Raw genomic sequence first — 16883 nt, 5'->3', positions numbered from 1 at the left:
GCACACTTGCACATATGCACACACGTATATTGTGGTTGCGTGTTATTTTGAACCATTTGAAAAGAGTTGAAAACCTGTGTTCCTTTACCACTAAGTATTTCAGTGTATTTCCTGAGAAACAAGTACATTGTGTCATATAACCACAGTATAATTATTAAAATCAGGAAATATTTCATTGATTCAATGTTCATGCTATGTTTTAAGTCAGAAAATAAATTAAAACATAACTGGGATAGATTATGATTTGAGGCCATCTGTCAGTGTGCATGAAATACTAAAATAGGCATTAATGTGTGTTTATATGTTTTTAGGGAGAAGCTTATTAGAGCTTGGAGGAAATAATGCCATTATCGGTAAGGCTTCTCCCTGTTTTTGTTTTGTTTTCCATTAAGAAACTCGTCTGGTCTTTTTTGTACGTGCCTAAAGCCTGACTCACATGTTCAGGAATTTTACTTATGAGACAGGACACATGGTTTTAAGGCAGAGATAATTAGGAAGGAAGGGTGTTTGTGTTTGGAAAACGTAACCTGGGCTTAGAACCTGTGTGCAAGACTTCCTAACGTGGCATTGTTCCTTGTTTTCCCTGCTCCCATCTTCTGAAAACTGGCCACGTGTGTGTCTAGAAAAAGTAACTCTTATGTGACTTCCATTAGATTTCAAAAACATTAGTTTGTCTTTCGTGGAATATTTGGTGCTTTTATAACTGAGAAGGAACACTCCCTTAAGGCATTTTAATCACTCACCTGTAGACTTGGTCATTGCGTAAGTCTGTTTCTCAATTACTTGGCACAAAAGGAAATAGTCCACTAGTGTAACTGGATAATATAATGACCATCAGTAGGTTGAGACAATAAAAGCATGGGTTTTGTGATAAAAAGCACACTTGCTAATTTGTACATTGCCATCACCATCGTGTTTAAATGCTTGCGCATTTGTGGTGTATGCCAGAAATTTTAAAAGTAGATGGCAAAGGGTTTATTCAAGATGAACTTCTAATGTAGTTTTAAAGAGTGAGTTCATTTAAAAATGTAGTTAGCACTCCGTGAGCACTGGGTGCTCAGCTGGTTTCATATGCGTTGTTTCATTTAATCCCCACAATAACCCCACGAGGCAGACACCATTATTTATCTCATTGGAAGGTTACACTCTGAGGCTTAAAGTGAGCATGGTATGTGCCCAAGTGACGGACCAGGAGGTGGTGGAACCAGCATTGATATCCTGGCAGCCAGACCCCAGAATACTGCTCTTTCCTTACCTCCTTGCTATGACCCATTAGTACCCCCGACATTATCCCATTTTATGGCTGAGGAAATTGAGGCTTAAAAAGGTCAAATAACACAACTAAAAAGTGGTGGAAATGGACAAGAACCTGTGGTCTGCTTGGTTGCACAAATCCCCTTCTTACCCATCATGCTAGTCTGGGAATGCTGTTAGTTTGGAAAAGGGACAATGGAAGATGTAGAGGGAATCATGTCTGTAAGTTTCTCTAAGGGATAAGAAAGAAGGAATTACGAGTCATATAAAGGGAAGAGTTTTCTTTGTAAAGACTGGTCTAGTTTTTCTTCTGAGGGTGAAAGAGGGGGAGGAAGGAATGCACAGAAGCAGAGGAATTGGAATGACTGCATCGGTCCTTCAGAGGAGCAGAGGAAGCTGGGAAGGGCCCTCTGTGTGTGGTCACTACGTGGGGTGAGGTAATCCAGAGAAGGAGTGAAGAGTGCGAGGGGTTTCAGAAATTTGGACACACTTCTGTAGGAGCAACACGAGTATTTTGGGTCCTGGACTGGTGCAGGGTGGGGTAGATGCTAGCGAGCCAATCTGCAGGGTGATGGTCAAAGCTTCCCCTGCTCTCCACGGGCCCAGGGAAGATGGCATCAAGGTGGGCCTCGGGGTTGAGACTGGAGAGAAGGAAAGCTGACAAAAAGGATGGTGGTCTTAGAGAGGAGACCTCAAGGAGGCTGCAGAGTTAGTATCAGGACCTGGGAGACACAAAAGGTGAAGAAGTCAGGAGCGAGAGCCTCCATGCACATCTGTCCTGGGATAAAGGCCATGGGGCCATCTCTCAATTCTCATGTAATCTTTTTAGCAAATACCTTGTCTGCCTACTTCACAACACTGATGGGTGTGTGTTTGTGCTTCTCTAAGCTTTTGAGGATGCGGACCTCAGCTTAGTGGTTCCATCAGCTCTCTTTGCCGCCGTGGGGACAGCTGGCCAGAGGTGCACCACTGCGAGGCGCCTGGTGAGTGTGTGTGTATAGGCATGTGAGGTTGTCCTGATCTTCACATTGTACTGGTAGGGAGGTGCCGTAGAAGTACTTCCTACCCATCATGCTAGGTGGCGAATAATGTGGCCCTGTTCTCTTCTCAGCCAGGGACTGTCTTACCCTCCAGTCTAGGCTAAAAGCTGTTTCTCTCTAACTGGTTGGACTTGGGTTGGGAGGTGAGACTGTTTTCAGTCCCACACCCAGCACAATATGTACAAAGTCCAATGCCACTTAGAGACTAAAACAAGCTTAATATTTGACAAGTTCTAGAATTGTTAGCGAAAAGATAGACAGCCTTGGCTTTTACTTATAAAAGCATTTTAGAGATTTTAATTTTTGTCTTATAAGTCAAGTCTTAGATTTGACTTGATATGACATGGTTTATTGAAAAGCAAATGACTATGTATGTGCTTTCTCTCTTTATAAATAAATAAATACATACATAAATAAGACATTAATAATCTATATAATAAAAGGCTAATATGCAAATTGCCCCCTCAACTTGGAGTTTGACCAGGGGGCAGGGCCAGCCGGCCAACCGCCTGCGGCCCCTCTGCCTGGCTGGCCCTGACCCCAACCGTCGTGTGCCCCCCCCCCCCCCCCCCCTCCCGTCAGGGGCCAGGCAGGTTGGCCAACAATTGGGGCAGGCCGGCCAGACCCCAGCCATGCACAAATTCATGCACTGGGCCTCTAGTGTGCATATAAGGAGATGTTTAGCTTCAGCATGAATAGGGTTAATGTTAATCTCCACACTCAGATTTGGGCTGGGTTTCAAGTTTTGTGTCAGATACATCCTTGATTTTCATGACTCTCTTGGTAATGAAAAAACTGTGTACAGCTAGACAAATTTGGTTAGGCTCAAAATTTGGCTACATTTGTCATTTTTAAATCATTAGTGTTAAGTTTTCCTCCTGTAATTAAAAAAACAATTTACAGTTGAATTACAGAGGAATTGATTTTGGGTTTTTACTCTCACCCACAGTGAGTCTGAACAAATTCTTCATAAGGTTGATATAGTCTAAATTAACAAAAATAAAAGATATATGAAAATTAAGTTTTACTTTTCCCAAAATATTTTATATTCATTTTTCCTGTATTTTACAACAAAAGAACACCTTTTCTTGTTTTTACATTACTCAGTTGAAATTCTCAAAAAAGATCTAAGACACAATATTCATAAAGCATTTACAGTTTATTAAACTTAAACATTTATTCCATTAATGCTGAGAAGAAAATGAGTTCTTTAAAAATGGTTAGCCTATATAATAAAACCCTAATATGCAAATAGACTGAACAGTGGAATGACTGGTCGCTATGATGCACACTGACCACCAGGGGGCATATGCTCAATGCAGGCACTGCTCCCTGGTGGTCAGTGTGCTCCCACAGGGCTCATGGCTGGTGAGTGCAGTGGTGGTGGGAGCCTCTTTCACCTTTACTGCAGATGGGCAGTAAGAGGGGTCCCAGACTGCAAGAAGGATGTCTGCCTGCCGGCTTAGGCCCGATCCCCGGGGGGATTGGGCCTAAGCCGGCAGGCAGACATCCCCCGAGGTGTCCTGGACTGTGAGAGGGCGCAGGCCAGGCTGAGGGACCCCCCCCCCGTCCCCGTCCCCCCCCCCCCCCCCCCCAGTGCATGAATTTTGTGCACTGGGCCTCTAGTAATCTTAATAATATGACAAACTATGAAATGCCATAAAAGGAGCATTTCTCTATTCAGCCAATTTTTTCTTTTTCTTTGTGTCTTAGAGCAAATATATATAGTCATGCCATATATATATATATATATGTATATATATATATATATATATATATATATATATACATACACACATACACATATACACACACACATTTTTATTGATTTCAGAGAGGAAAGGAGAGGGAGAGAGAGAAACATCAATGATGAGAGAGAATCACTGATTGGCTGCCTCCTGCATGCCCTCTACTGGGGATCGAGGCCACAACGCAGGCATGTGCCCTGACCAGAATTAACGCATGAACTCCTGGTTCATAGGTCAATGCTCAACCACTGAATCACACCAGCCAGGACATGCTTTATATTTAGTGTTAAAAAGTTAGAAGCTATTATTAGTCATTGCCCAAATCGATTTCCATAGAACATTTAAGTGATATGTAGAAAAATCTATTGCAGTACTACAGACTAAAGTACTACTCATAATGTCAATGTGTTTGCCATATGGAGACCAACTCAGAGAATGGATGGCTAGACGAATTCACCTCCACCACTGGGAACATAGCATGGAGCTCAAGGTCCTACCCAGAGTGAGTCCAAGGCATGTCCTCACCTGAGTAAGGCCTCACTCTGGAGATCTTGGTCTGAGGCTGAGAGCACCTGGTTACACGGCAACAGAGGTCAGGTGACAGATCACTGTGGTGTGTGTTTTCCATGACTCATGCAGGCATAGTTGGGGGATAGGTATACTCAGGTTTTCTGCTGCTTAAGTTATCCAGCCCTCTAGAATAGAAACAGGCATAATTGATTGTAAAGCTTAGTCAAATGGATCCCTAGAGATCTGATCAAGACTTGTCTCATGGTTTTGTTCTAACAGCCACCTAGAGGAAATTATTATCTTCATGTAGTAAACAATTAAAATTAGAAATTATACAATTACAAAAATAAACATACTTGTATTTGCATATGTTTTAGAGATCACAATTTTTCAAAATTTATTATGAACTATAAATTAGCACTATTGAGAAAAACTGTACATTGTTAACAAATTTGTACATTTATTTGACGATTCCCTTGTGTATTTCTTTTTTCACTTAGTTTTTGCATGAGAGCATCCATGATGAAGTTGTAAATAAACTTAAAAAGGCCTATGCACAGATCCGGGTCGGGAACCCATGGGACTGTGAGTATCTGGTTGACAAGTGTTTCTGAACTCCCTTTCCTGAGAGGACTGGGGGCATACAGAGCAGGTTATAGGGCATTGAGGGTGACACGTCTGCTCCTAGGTCCGGATCTAGAGTGCTTGGTGTGGGCTCGGGGGTTCCCCGGGGAGTAGTGTGCAGCTGGGATGAGTGTGATGAGCTCTTCTCTCTTCACTCCTATTCCCCTCTTCTAAGCCACCACCGTCCTCTCTCATGGAAGGCTGCAGGAGTCAGCAGACACACTTCCTGCTTTTACCTCTGCCTTCCACAGTGACCAGAGTGATTTTCTTAAATGTACTTAGATGATTCACTCCTATTTTAAATATTCCAGTGACTTTTCTTTGCTCTTTGACTAAAACCTAGATTTTTTCCTGCTCTTTCTTTAGCAGGCTCACCATCTGTATGATCTGACCTATGCTGCCTCCCCCTTTACCTCCCGACCTCTGCCCCGCCCCCCCCCTCCTACCTCCCGACCTCTGCCCTGGGCTCCTACCTCCTGACCTCTGCCCCCAGGCTTCTACCTCTGCCCTGGGCTCCTACCTCCTGACCTCTGCCCTTGGGCTTCCTGAGCTCCAGTGTTCCAGACTCCCCTCAGTGCTGGGGTCCCAGGATGTCCTGCTGTTCTCTCTGCTGGGAAAGCTCTTCGCCCAGATCTTCCCGCAACTAGCTTCCTGCTACAAGGCCACCTCCTCCTGAGCCTACCTGCCTTCCTTCTTCCTCTTTCCTGGGCTCACCTGTAACGCTCTGCTTTCTGGCAGCCGTCCATGGGTGGCATGAGGCTCTCCCCTGTAAATTGCAAACCAATTGCTGAGCCTGTGAAGTTCCTAGGCAGCGTTTCTCAACCTGTGGGTCGAGACCATCGGAAAACACATATAGCATATCAGATATTTACATTACGCTTCATAACAGTAGCAAAATTACAGTTATGAAGTAGCAACGAAAATAATTTTATGGTTGGGGGTCACCACAACATGAGGAACTGTATTAAAGGGTCACGGCATTAGGAAGGTTGAGGACCACTCTCTAGGTTCTCTCTAGGTGCACCTGCAATGAAGAACAGGTGCACACTGGTTGATCTAAACCAGGGGTTGATACGCACATTTTGGCCTGCCACTTGTTTCTGTAAAGAAGGTGTGTCAGGGCACGGCCACCCTACTCGTTTACCTATCTACTGTGGCTGCTTTCAACTGCAGTGGCCAGTTGAGTGGTTGTGACGGAGACCACATCTGTCATCTGAAGCATGACATATTTACTGTCTAGCCCTTGGCAGAAAAGGATTGCAGACACTGTTCTAAACCGAGAGGACATAGGAAGGGATTGGTTCCTTGGGAAAGCTGTTATAAGAATAAAATGCTGCCCTTTAAAGGATAATGAAGGACATTCCTTTTTCTCTCCAGCTAACGTTCTCTATGGGCCACTCCACACCAAGCAGGCAGTGAACATGTTTCTTGGAGCAGTGGAGGCAGCCAAGAAAGAAGGAGGCGCCGTAGTGTACGGCGGCAAGGTGAGGACAGCCCGGAGCTCGGCAGTGAGATTTCCACCTCTCCCTGGGTGACAGGTCCCCGACTGCCCTCTTCCTTCTCTCCTCCTTTTTGTAAGGGGCATACATGCTTTAGACCATGACATCGTGAACTGCATGGGAATTTCTGGAAGGACACACAAGAATCTCAGGGCGGTGGTTGCCTTTGAATTGAGTCTCTAGGAACTAGTATGGAGGGAGACCTTCATGATACTGTAGAAGACTTTGTGCTAGAGTAATTAGAATCGTATTTAATGGTTATTTTAAAAGGTCAAGTGAGACCGGGAATCAAAAAAATACACCCCAAAAACATTTTAATTTAGCACAGACAGCTACATTTGAGTCTTTAGATGTAGTCAAAGCAGTTTTCTCATGTGTGGTAGGCATTTGTCTTCATTCTTGCATAAGCTATACCAATAATTCATTATCTACAATTTAGTTTCATTTTCTTTTTAAACATTTAATCACCTTTATTTATTTATTTTTTGTATGTTTTTGTTAATCCTCACCCGAGGATATTTTTCTATTGATTTTTAGAGGGACTGGAAGAGAGAGAGAGAGAGACAGAGAGAAAGAAACATCGATGTGAGAGTAACACATCAATTGGTTGCCTCCTGCAGGAGCCCTGACCAGGGCCCCGGGCCAGGGAGGAGCCTGCAACCAAGGTATGTGCCCATGACCGGAATAGAACCTGGGACCCTTTGGTCCGCAGGCTGATGCTCTATCCACTGAGCCAAACCGGATAGGGCTCATTCTCTTTTTAAAAAATATATTTTTATTGATTTCATAGAGGAAGGGAGAAGGGGAGAGAGAGAGACATCAATGATGAGAGAGAATCATTGATTAGCTCCCTTCCGCACACTCCACACTGGGGTTTGAGCCCACAACCCAGGCATATGCCCTGACCGGGAATCGAACTTCGACCTCCTAGTTCATAGGTCAACGCTCAAATACTGAACCATGCTGGCTGGACTTTAGTTTCACTTTCTTTAATATCCACTGACATGAGTCTCTTGCAAAGCTTTCTGAGAGAAGACTCCTCTCTAGTTGTCTTACCATTGACACACCCACATCTCATTGGACAGCTTGTTTATGAATATTATGTATTTTTTGTTACTTTTGTTGAGTTTTTTTCTGAAACATTTAACTTAAGTTTTATAGAAATAGCTCTCTTTTCCTTTGTGTAATATTTATTTAAGTTATGCAACACAATGTAGCATTAAAGTAACAGATACAGCTGCTATGCCCAGGATTGGGAGTACATCCAGCTGACTCTTGGTCAACATAAGCTCAGAGGCTGATGCAGGATCACACAGGCACACCGGAGAGCCGACCCCCTAACAGGGCAGCTTGCTGTGGGCATCAGTAGGGTATGGAAGGATAAGTGATCACTGAGTGGACAGGAATTAGTAATCTGATTACATGGAGGTTAGGAATGTCTATACTATATCCTTCTGGAGCTTTTGATTTTTGTACAATGTGTATTAGTTTGCTGTGGTTGCCATAACAAAATATCATAGATTGGATGGGTGAAACAACAGGCATTTATTTTTCTCGCAGTTCTGGGGGCTGGAAGTCTAAAGGTGCTGGCAGGATTGGTTTCTGGTGAGGCCTCTGTTCTGGCACGAGGTGTCCTCACACAGCCTTCCCTCTGCATGAAGGGAGGAGGGCTCTGGCTTCTTCCTCTTATAAGGACATCAGGTCCATGAGGTTAGGTTCCCACCCACGTGACCTCCATGAAGGCCCTGTCTCCAAATTCAGTCACTCTGGGGGTTAAGGTTTCAACATATGAATTTGGGGGTGGGGATACAATGTAGCTATAACACAGTGGGTATAGATTACCTATTTTAAAGTTACATGATCTTTTAAAAAATATATTTTATTGATTTTTTTACAGAGAGGAAGGGAGAGGGATAGAGCGTTAGAAACATCGATCAGCTGCCTCCTGCAAACCCCCCACTGGGGATGTGCCCGCAACCAAGGTACATGCCCTTGACCGGAATCGAACCCAGGACCCTTCAGTCTGCAGGCCGACGCTCTATCCACTGAGCCAAACCGGTTAGGGCAAGTTACGTGATTTTTAAAATCATCACTTGTAACTTTTTTTCAATGCTACTTGGCTGTGACACATGGCACAGCTCTCTATTCTTGATTTCTCTTTTTTCCTTTTTATCTTTTTTTTTTTTTTAATATATTTTATTGATTTTTCACAGAGAAGAAGGGAGAGGGATAGAGAGCCAGAAACATCGATGAGAGAGAAACATCGATCAGCTGCCTCCTGCACGCCCCCCACTGGGGATGTGCCCGCAACCAAGGTAAATGCCCTTGACCGGAATCGAACCCGGGACCCTTGAGTCCGCAGGCCGACGCTCTATCCACTGAGCCAAACCGTTTCGGCTTCCTTTCTGTCTTTGACCAAGTTAGAACCAATAGGAGGCAGAGAAAAATTTCATTCATGATGGGAAGTTACTGTGCAGAAACAATTCACCTAAAATGGTGTTGGCTTTTTTCTCATAAGTATCAGCAAAGATACCTGACCACAAGTACTAGAAAACAAAATGCTTTCATTGTTTTTATTTCCTTTCTCTGCTGAAGGTTATGGATCGCCCTGGAAATTACGTGGAACCGACAATTGTGACGGGTCTTGCCCACAATGCATCCATTGCGCACACAGAGACTTTTGCGCCGATTCTTTATGTCTTTAAATTCAAGGTAAAAAAATGGGTTCTGGCTCTCTTCTCTCTAGTCTAATGCTGAAACAAACATTAGAAGGCCAGGAGAAAATGAAGGTTTATTAAATTTCACTCGATTTGCCTTTAGGGAGGTTTTAGAAAGTCCTTCTGATTAGTATAAATTTGAAAGTTATGGATAAAATATGATGTGAACACTTTAAACTATAGAGCATGTCAAGCGAGCTGCCAGGGAAACCAAGACTGTGTTGCAATTTATGGAGATTGTGGCCCTCATCTCCTGTATCACCTGATTCTGAGCCGAGTGGGCCAAAAATCTGGCTTCTATGCAGAAGGACTAGATAGTGTGATAGACTGAGAGCTACGTATCAGCTGACGAAATGAGAAGAGTGAGGGCAACGTAAAGATCTTCAGTTGCAGTCTGTATCTGAGGACAGGCTATGGTGGTTGTAGCAGATGAAGAGAACTACAGGGTCTCCTTCCCCAGCGTGAGACAGGCCCCAGCCCTGCCAGATCCTATTTAGAGATTGAATCAAGGTCTGGATGTGCCATGATTGACTGTGGAGGAGTAAGGAGAGTCGCACCTTATTGCAATCACATGATTGTATTTCCTAACATCTTGCTTTAAATTGTCTTATCATGTTTCACATATGGTGATTAGAGGGTATAATTTCATGTTTTGTAGTGTGTGCTTGTGTGACTATGAGCTCTCGAGCAAATAATTTAGCCTCTTGGGGCTCCTTTGCCTCATCTGTAAATTGGGGATAATAGAAAACCTGTGTCAGAGGGTGAGGAAGAACTAACTAAATGCATGCTAAGTGGTGGTCAGTGTGTTGCACTTAATAAGAGTTCAATAACTATTAGATATTATGTATAGTAGCTTGAACGGAAGAATGTACTGGGAGCCTGGAGGAAAGATTTTGTTCCCTAAAGTACAGTTGGGGAGAAAACCCTCCAAAGGCACTGTAAGAGAAATAGACCTGTGGCTCTCTGGTTTCCTTTTTTGCACTAACATTATACTGGTGCACCTCATGGAATGAGTCTCACAGTAACTTTGACCCGAACCCTGTGTCATCTAACAGCTTTGAACATCTGTCCTTTTAGAACGAAGATGAAGTCTTTGCCTGGAATAATGAAGTAAAACAGGGACTTTCAAGTAGCATCTTTACCAAGGATTTGGGCAGAATCTTCCGCTGGCTTGGGTATAACCTTGTTTATTTTTAAAACCTCTGTAAGTCTGATTTGTGTGGTGATGGACTTTAAAAAAACAACACATGAAACCATCATAGTTGAAAATCCATTCTTTGGCACTGAAAGTCTTAGAATGTGTTTGGATTGTTTGTTTTATGTTTTACTTTCCTATACGTTGCTCTCACCATGCCTCCCTTTATACACACAGACCGAAAGGATCAGACTGTGGCATCGTGAACGTCAATATTCCGACGAGCGGGGCTGAGATTGGAGGCGCCTTTGGTATGTGCAGCACGTGTCTCCTTTTCCGTGTTGGGCGGTGTCTTGGTCTGCTAGGGCTGCCATAGCAAAATACCACAGACCAGGTGGCTTCAACAGCAGAAATGAACTTGCTCACCGTCCTGGAGGCTGGAGTCCAAGATCAACGTGTTGGCAGGTTTGGTTTCTCCTGAGGCCTCTCTTCCTGGCTTGAGGCCACCTTCCTCCTGTGTCCTCACATGGCCTTTCTTCTGTACACACACCTCTGGTGTCTCTTCCTCTTATACGGACACCAGTCCTATTGACTGCGGGCCCTAACTTTATGACTTCATTTAACCTTAATTACCTACTTAAGTCTTTCATTCATTTGTTTACTAAGCTCAGCTACAATCTGCGTGATTGGAGGCTGGGGCTTCAACATGTTCATGGGGGAGGGGATACAATTCAGCTCATAGCAGGCAGTAAAAGAAAAGCAGTAGTAGCTTTTAGAAAAGTTTGACCAAGAAACTGAAATACTCATCTTACCTGGTCTAACATGCCTGAGAAAGCCCATGTTCAATATTCCGAGTGACTGTCCAGGGCCCTGCCTTCTGTGCTCAGCCGCGGCGTCACGCTAGGGCAGAGCCCTCAGCCTGAGATGTGTGGATCCCTGACGTGGCATCTGTTTTCCGGGGAGATAGTTCAAGACCCCCCAAAAATTAAGACCCCTGCATTAACGACAGAAAATTTCACACAAAAAATTCTGGTTTGTATTGGCAAAGTGGGCATGGTAAATGTTAAATGTTATCTTTCATCTTAGGTAGAATACTCAGTTGTTTCTTTTCACGGAGTCATGTTTCCATTTTCTCATTTATTTCCACCACCACCACCACCACCACCGCCACCCCCCACCTATTTTCTCTTTATATGCTTTGAGTTCTCAGTGCTTAAACTTAGTAATAGTAATAATTTAAAAAATCTTTCCAACAGTCATTTATTGTTTTACTTATTAAAAATGATCCAAAGTATAGTTAAAACAGATTGCCTTTAATTATATAGAGAAGCAAAACAAGCATTCATTAATCCTTGTAAAAGTTTAAATAATTCGGGGCATTCTTTCCTATATTTTAAACAAAACTATAATTACTTTTCAGTGTGAAGACTTTGACAAAAGTTTCCTGCTTTCGTTTCATCCCGTCACCCTTGCCCTCCACTATTTAGTGGCCTGAATGCATCTGTCTGTCCTCCTGTAATCCTTTAATCCCTGCGTCCAGCCCATGCATCCTTCTCCAATGGACTCTTCTTCATTTCAGCCCTCGCATTAATGTTAAAAAAATGTAGTTTTAGAATGGAAAAAGAAGTTCTGCCCACACTTCCTCTCCCTCCTTCTTTCCCAGAGGCAACCATTTTGCGATCCTCACTAAAAGAAAACAATAAATTGACCTCTGAATGTACAGTTTTTCTAAGTAGTGTGCTTTCACGGCACTCTGTCGCAGCTTTAGACCTCTGCTGTGCTCGATTAACCTTCTTAATTCCTCTCTTCCCCATAAGCGATATGACACTGTTGTGTGGGGTGCGGTCCAGAGGAAAGGCAGTACTAGAGTCTTCCCCAGTGGAGTCACAAGAGATGAGCTTACTTCTCCCAGCAGGGGATTGTGACAACACGGGTAGTCTGCCAGGAAAGCTCATGACCGACTGCACCCAAGCCTTCTGCTGGGGCCTGGTCACGGAGGCGCCTTCTGCCTGGCACATCCCCCAAATTCCAGGCTCTCAGAGGAAGGCAGGTGTTGAACATAAACCGCATTGTTTGTACAGAAACAGTGCAGGCCCAATGAGGCACCTCAGTCATTCAGGGAACTTTTATTATCAGTGTAGGGGACTGTGCAGCAGCTATGGGCCAGGTGCAAGCAGACCTGCTATGCTTTTTCTGCGTAGTTCAGTTTTGAATTAATTTTTCCTCAGAGTTTTGGAGCTGTTTGTCTTCTGGTTGCTAGTATTGTGGTTGGAAAGCCCAATCCACTGTGATTTCTGATCTTTCTCCCCTGTTTTTAAAAATATGTTCTGAAATTTCATAGTAACATGCCTCAGTGGAGATCGTTGTAAAAGTATCTGTGGGCCAGTGACTGTCCTTGGATGGTGGGACTTACAGTTTTCCGTTCTGATTTTGCGTTGGCAGTGTTTCTTTGAAAAATTTTCCTTTGATTTTTCTCTATTTTAATTTCTGGAACTCCTATTATTTAAATGTTATCTCTTGATAAAATTGATTGTCTGATTTTATTGTTTCCCTCCTTTAGTCTTTTTGTTTTTTATATGGGAAATTTCCTCAAATTTTTCTCCTAATCCTTCTATTAAGTTTTTTCTCCTCTGCTGTTATTAAAAACAACACCAAGACATTTCTTGTGCTTTGATGACACACTTTTAAGTAGTATCCTTTTCTTATTTCCATGGATTCATTATCTTCTTATAACCTGAGGATATTAATTTAACATTTAAAATATTTTATTATAAAAGCAGTTTATGTATATTATAAAAAATTACACATAGATCATCATAAATGAGAAAATAAAAACATTTCCACTGTCAGAGGTTCTATTCTTAACACCTTGGTCTAATGGTAAAGTTTTTTAAAAAGGTTTCCTTCTTCCTGACACATTTCTGTTTCCTCTTAGTTCCTTTTATTTTTTTCCTCCGATTTTCATGTTTATTTTGGTCTCTGCCTTTTATCCATTTGTGTGCAAAGGAAATTGGGCTAAATGTTCAGGAACTGGTCAGGGAGCTCTGGTCTCCTTTTGGTGTCTTCTCCTCAGTGGGTAGGAGCCCACACAGAAAGAAACGGCCCAGGAGATGAGATTGAGCTGCCTTTGTGTTCCTCCAGGGGGAGAAAAGCACACGGGCGGTGGCAGGGAGTCCGGCAGTGACGCCTGGAAACAGTACATGAGAAGATCTACTTGGTAAGAAAGGCTTCGGGAAGACGGGTTTGGGCTTAAAGCTATTGCAACGTGCATTTACACTCTTCTCCTTTCTGCTCTGGCTTTATGCATTTCCATTTAATTTTATTTTTCTAATGTTCCACGCTCTCCCCTCCATTTTGTACTATTATTTTTCTACTTTCTTGTCCAGCTTTAGCTAGTGCCCAACAGCCAACTATGAAACCATCTCGTTGGTAGTTTCTGTCCAGAGACAGCATAGGAACAGGACACTGGGGGAGGTGTCCAACAGCAGGAGAAAGTGGAAGAAGCTGTCCTTTTCTAGTTTTCTCTTTGGGCGCAGTTACCACCCTTGCTACCTATAGAATCAGAAGGAGAGGAGGTGTGCAGGGGCTTGGGGGCCTGGCTAGCAAGCGGGGGGATCCCAGTTCTCTGAATAGCGAGCATGACCCTTGAAAGTTGGACTAGCTCATCCCCCAGCACATGGGTAGCTGGTGAGGGAGCTGGCTTCTGGGAGATTTTGACTAGGAGTTGTTTCTTTTAAATGTACACTGTTCTTGACCCCGCCCGCCCGCCCCCCGCCCCCCGGTTAGAAATAGCTTTACCCAAGTGCAATACAACAGTATGTAGGGCCAGGCCCCTGTGGTGTTCTGTTGTAGAAAGAACATGGGGTGGGGAACCAAGGACACCCATTCTCATCCCATTGACTGCTTCCCACTAGTTCTGTAACCTCAGGTGGTTTCTCAGCCTCAGCTCCTCATGGCCTTAGTGTTTTGTGTCTGTTGGGAATTTCTAAAGTGCTTTTGGCTACGGCTTGCCAAGTCTTTGCCTGAATCCCGTTCTTTGAAGTCACTTACGTTCTTTTTCCTTTTCTTGTGCATTTGAGATCTAAAGCAGAATACACTTAACTGTGGCCTTTTGGGAGCCCATTTAATGGGACTCTTTTCCTCTTAGGAGAAATGAGATGATTACCAGATAACTGACTAATGGGGACGCTTTTATTTTCTAAATTATTATAGTTCTTACTTTTTATCACAATGGGAAAATCTGTGTTTTTCCTGCTAATTCAATACATTATTGAATTCAGTACACGTTATTGAGAGAGAGGAAAAAGATTGTTATAGTCCTCATATTCTTGTGCTCTGAAAACTATGAATAACATGTATGCTGTGTGTTTTTCCAGACTTTTGTGTTCCTCCTTTTTTTTTCTTTTATAAAACTGGATTCATACTAGGATTGTTGTGATATTTTCTTCACCATCCTGCAGTTTGGACATTTCACGTTAACATATAGATCTGCTACATTTTTTAAAGGCATAAAAATATTCGATATTATGTGCATGCTCTCCATTTAATTTTGTTCATTTTTTTCCCCTCCTTAGTACCATCAACTACAGTAAAGACCTTCCGCTGGCCCAAGGAATCAAGTTTCAGTAAAGGTGCTTCAAGTTGACATTACTTCAAGTCTTCTAGGTTTTCTTGCAGCTCTGTCTTCCAAAGAAGACAAAGAAATTAAAATTTTCCCTGAATAAATGCATCCTTTTGAGTATGACAGTGGCTAATCCTTTATGCCTCCGAGGTCCTGACTAAATCAAGAGACTGATTTAAAAAAAAAAAAAAAATTGTCATGGCATAGCCATATTTAGTATAAGACAGGAAAATGGATTTTTATGTTACTAGTAGTTACTAATTTTTTAAAGTTCATGATTATAATTTAGAAAAAATAGTACATGCCAGAGTAGGAATTTGGAAAAACAGAACATATAAAATATAAATCTTCTCGGTAGCTGCAGGAACATCTGAGCAGGTAGAGAATATTCTGTTGAGTCTTGATTCGCATCGCCCTCTTCTGGCCTGCGATGGAAAGAGAGCGTGTCTTTATGTATGGGGACCATAGCACAGCGTCTGTGGAATGACTAAGGTGTTCATCATCATTGCGACTTCTCTTCTCGCGGTGGCTTGTGTCACCACAGGAGAGGTTTGTGGGGAGGACGTAGCTATCACTCCTGCCCTGGAGCCGGCACCTGCCGTGCAGAATGCTATGAGAGCGTATGTGGATTTCTTCTGCAGCCTCAGGCCATCCTCATTAGCTGGTAGGCTTCTGCGGGTGCCCGTCTGTGGTTGCTCTCGGGGAATGACCGCGTGTGTGGCAGCATGCGTCGCGTGAACTCAGCAGGGTGCACTTGCTCTTTGCCGAGAGTCGCTTCCTTCTCGGGGGAAGCCGCCCAGGGGCCCTCGGGGTTCAGTCCAGGCGCCCGTGGAGCTCGAATGGCTCCTGCAGTTCTGTCTTCCCGGGGTCTGTGCTCCATGGCACTCCTGCCAGATTGAACTGGGCAGATGCCTTTGAGGATGACATTTGTAGATGACCTGATGCATTTTCACAGCTGGCACAGAGTGGGGTTATGACAGAGAAGCAAGCAAATGGAAAAAAATAAGCAGTTGTAAATTTATCCAGAAAGGAAAGTTACTGTGTGACCAGTGCTCACCGAGGTATGTTGCTGTCAGCCTTGAATATGAATCAAGCCAAATGCTGATGATAGGCCATTTGAGAACATGCTGGCGGGAAGAAGTTAGGGGTGAGGAGGTTAGAGAGGCAAACAGTTCTTCATGTTCAGTAGTGGGAAATCAGTAATACCTAAAATTAGAAAGGAAAGAGATAGCAACTTGGGCTTATAAAAATAGGTAAATTCCAAATAATCATTGCTTCAGGGAAGGCAAGTGGGGGGTGGGGGGTAGGGGGTGGTGACAGGATAGAGTGCTATTTTTCATAACTAGTCCTATAGAGATATTTCACTCTTCAAATCAGGACAACATATAACTGAATAAAAATTAAAATCACACAAAAAAGCAAATGAATCAGGTACTTGGAATCCTGCGTTTCCAGACTCCCCTCCCCCACCCCGCTCACAGCACACACCTGCACACTTGTCTACCCCCCTTATTGAATAAGGGGTTCTTTTTTAATATCTCATAAGGTGATCCTCCCAAAAGCCAAATTTCCTTTTATTTTTAAAGTTTAAAATAGACCAGATTATTCTGCATTGATACATTTATACTTTTTAATACAAGTGGTTGCTTAAGAAAATTGTGCAGTGTGGGCATTTACTTTAGACACCTTGCTGTGGTTTCTTATGTCAGTGTTAAGTATCCTAGCTCTGCCGTAT

General features: G+C 43.2%; 1 protein-coding gene across 1 annotated transcript in view; it reads left to right on the top strand.

Moving 5' to 3' along the window:
* The window catches only part of ALDH7A1 (aldehyde dehydrogenase 7 family member A1), a 38553-nt gene extending 23285 nt beyond the window's left edge, over positions 1-15268 (top strand). The window contains exons 10-18 of the mRNA XM_070412554.1: positions 312-353; positions 2143-2237; positions 5053-5137; positions 6554-6660; positions 9271-9387; positions 10470-10567; positions 10765-10838; positions 13669-13744; positions 15102-15268. Of these exons, the coding sequence (XP_070268655.1) occupies positions 312-353; positions 2143-2237; positions 5053-5137; positions 6554-6660; positions 9271-9387; positions 10470-10567; positions 10765-10838; positions 13669-13744; positions 15102-15156 (749 nt within the window). The 3' untranslated portion in view covers positions 15157-15268. The remainder of the gene's footprint in view (positions 1-311; positions 354-2142; positions 2238-5052; positions 5138-6553; positions 6661-9270; positions 9388-10469; positions 10568-10764; positions 10839-13668; positions 13745-15101) is intronic.
* The last annotated feature ends 1615 nt before the right edge of the window (positions 15269-16883 follow it).

The sequence above is a fragment of the Myotis yumanensis genome, unplaced genomic scaffold, assembly GCF_028538775.1.
Source record: "Myotis yumanensis isolate MYYU_CA2020_CCGP unplaced genomic scaffold, mMyoYum1.0.hap1 SCAF_4, whole genome shotgun sequence".
In the NCBI taxonomy this organism is placed as follows: domain Eukaryota; kingdom Metazoa; phylum Chordata; class Mammalia; order Chiroptera; family Vespertilionidae; genus Myotis; species Myotis yumanensis.
This window is presented reverse-complemented; position numbering and strand designations above follow the sequence as displayed.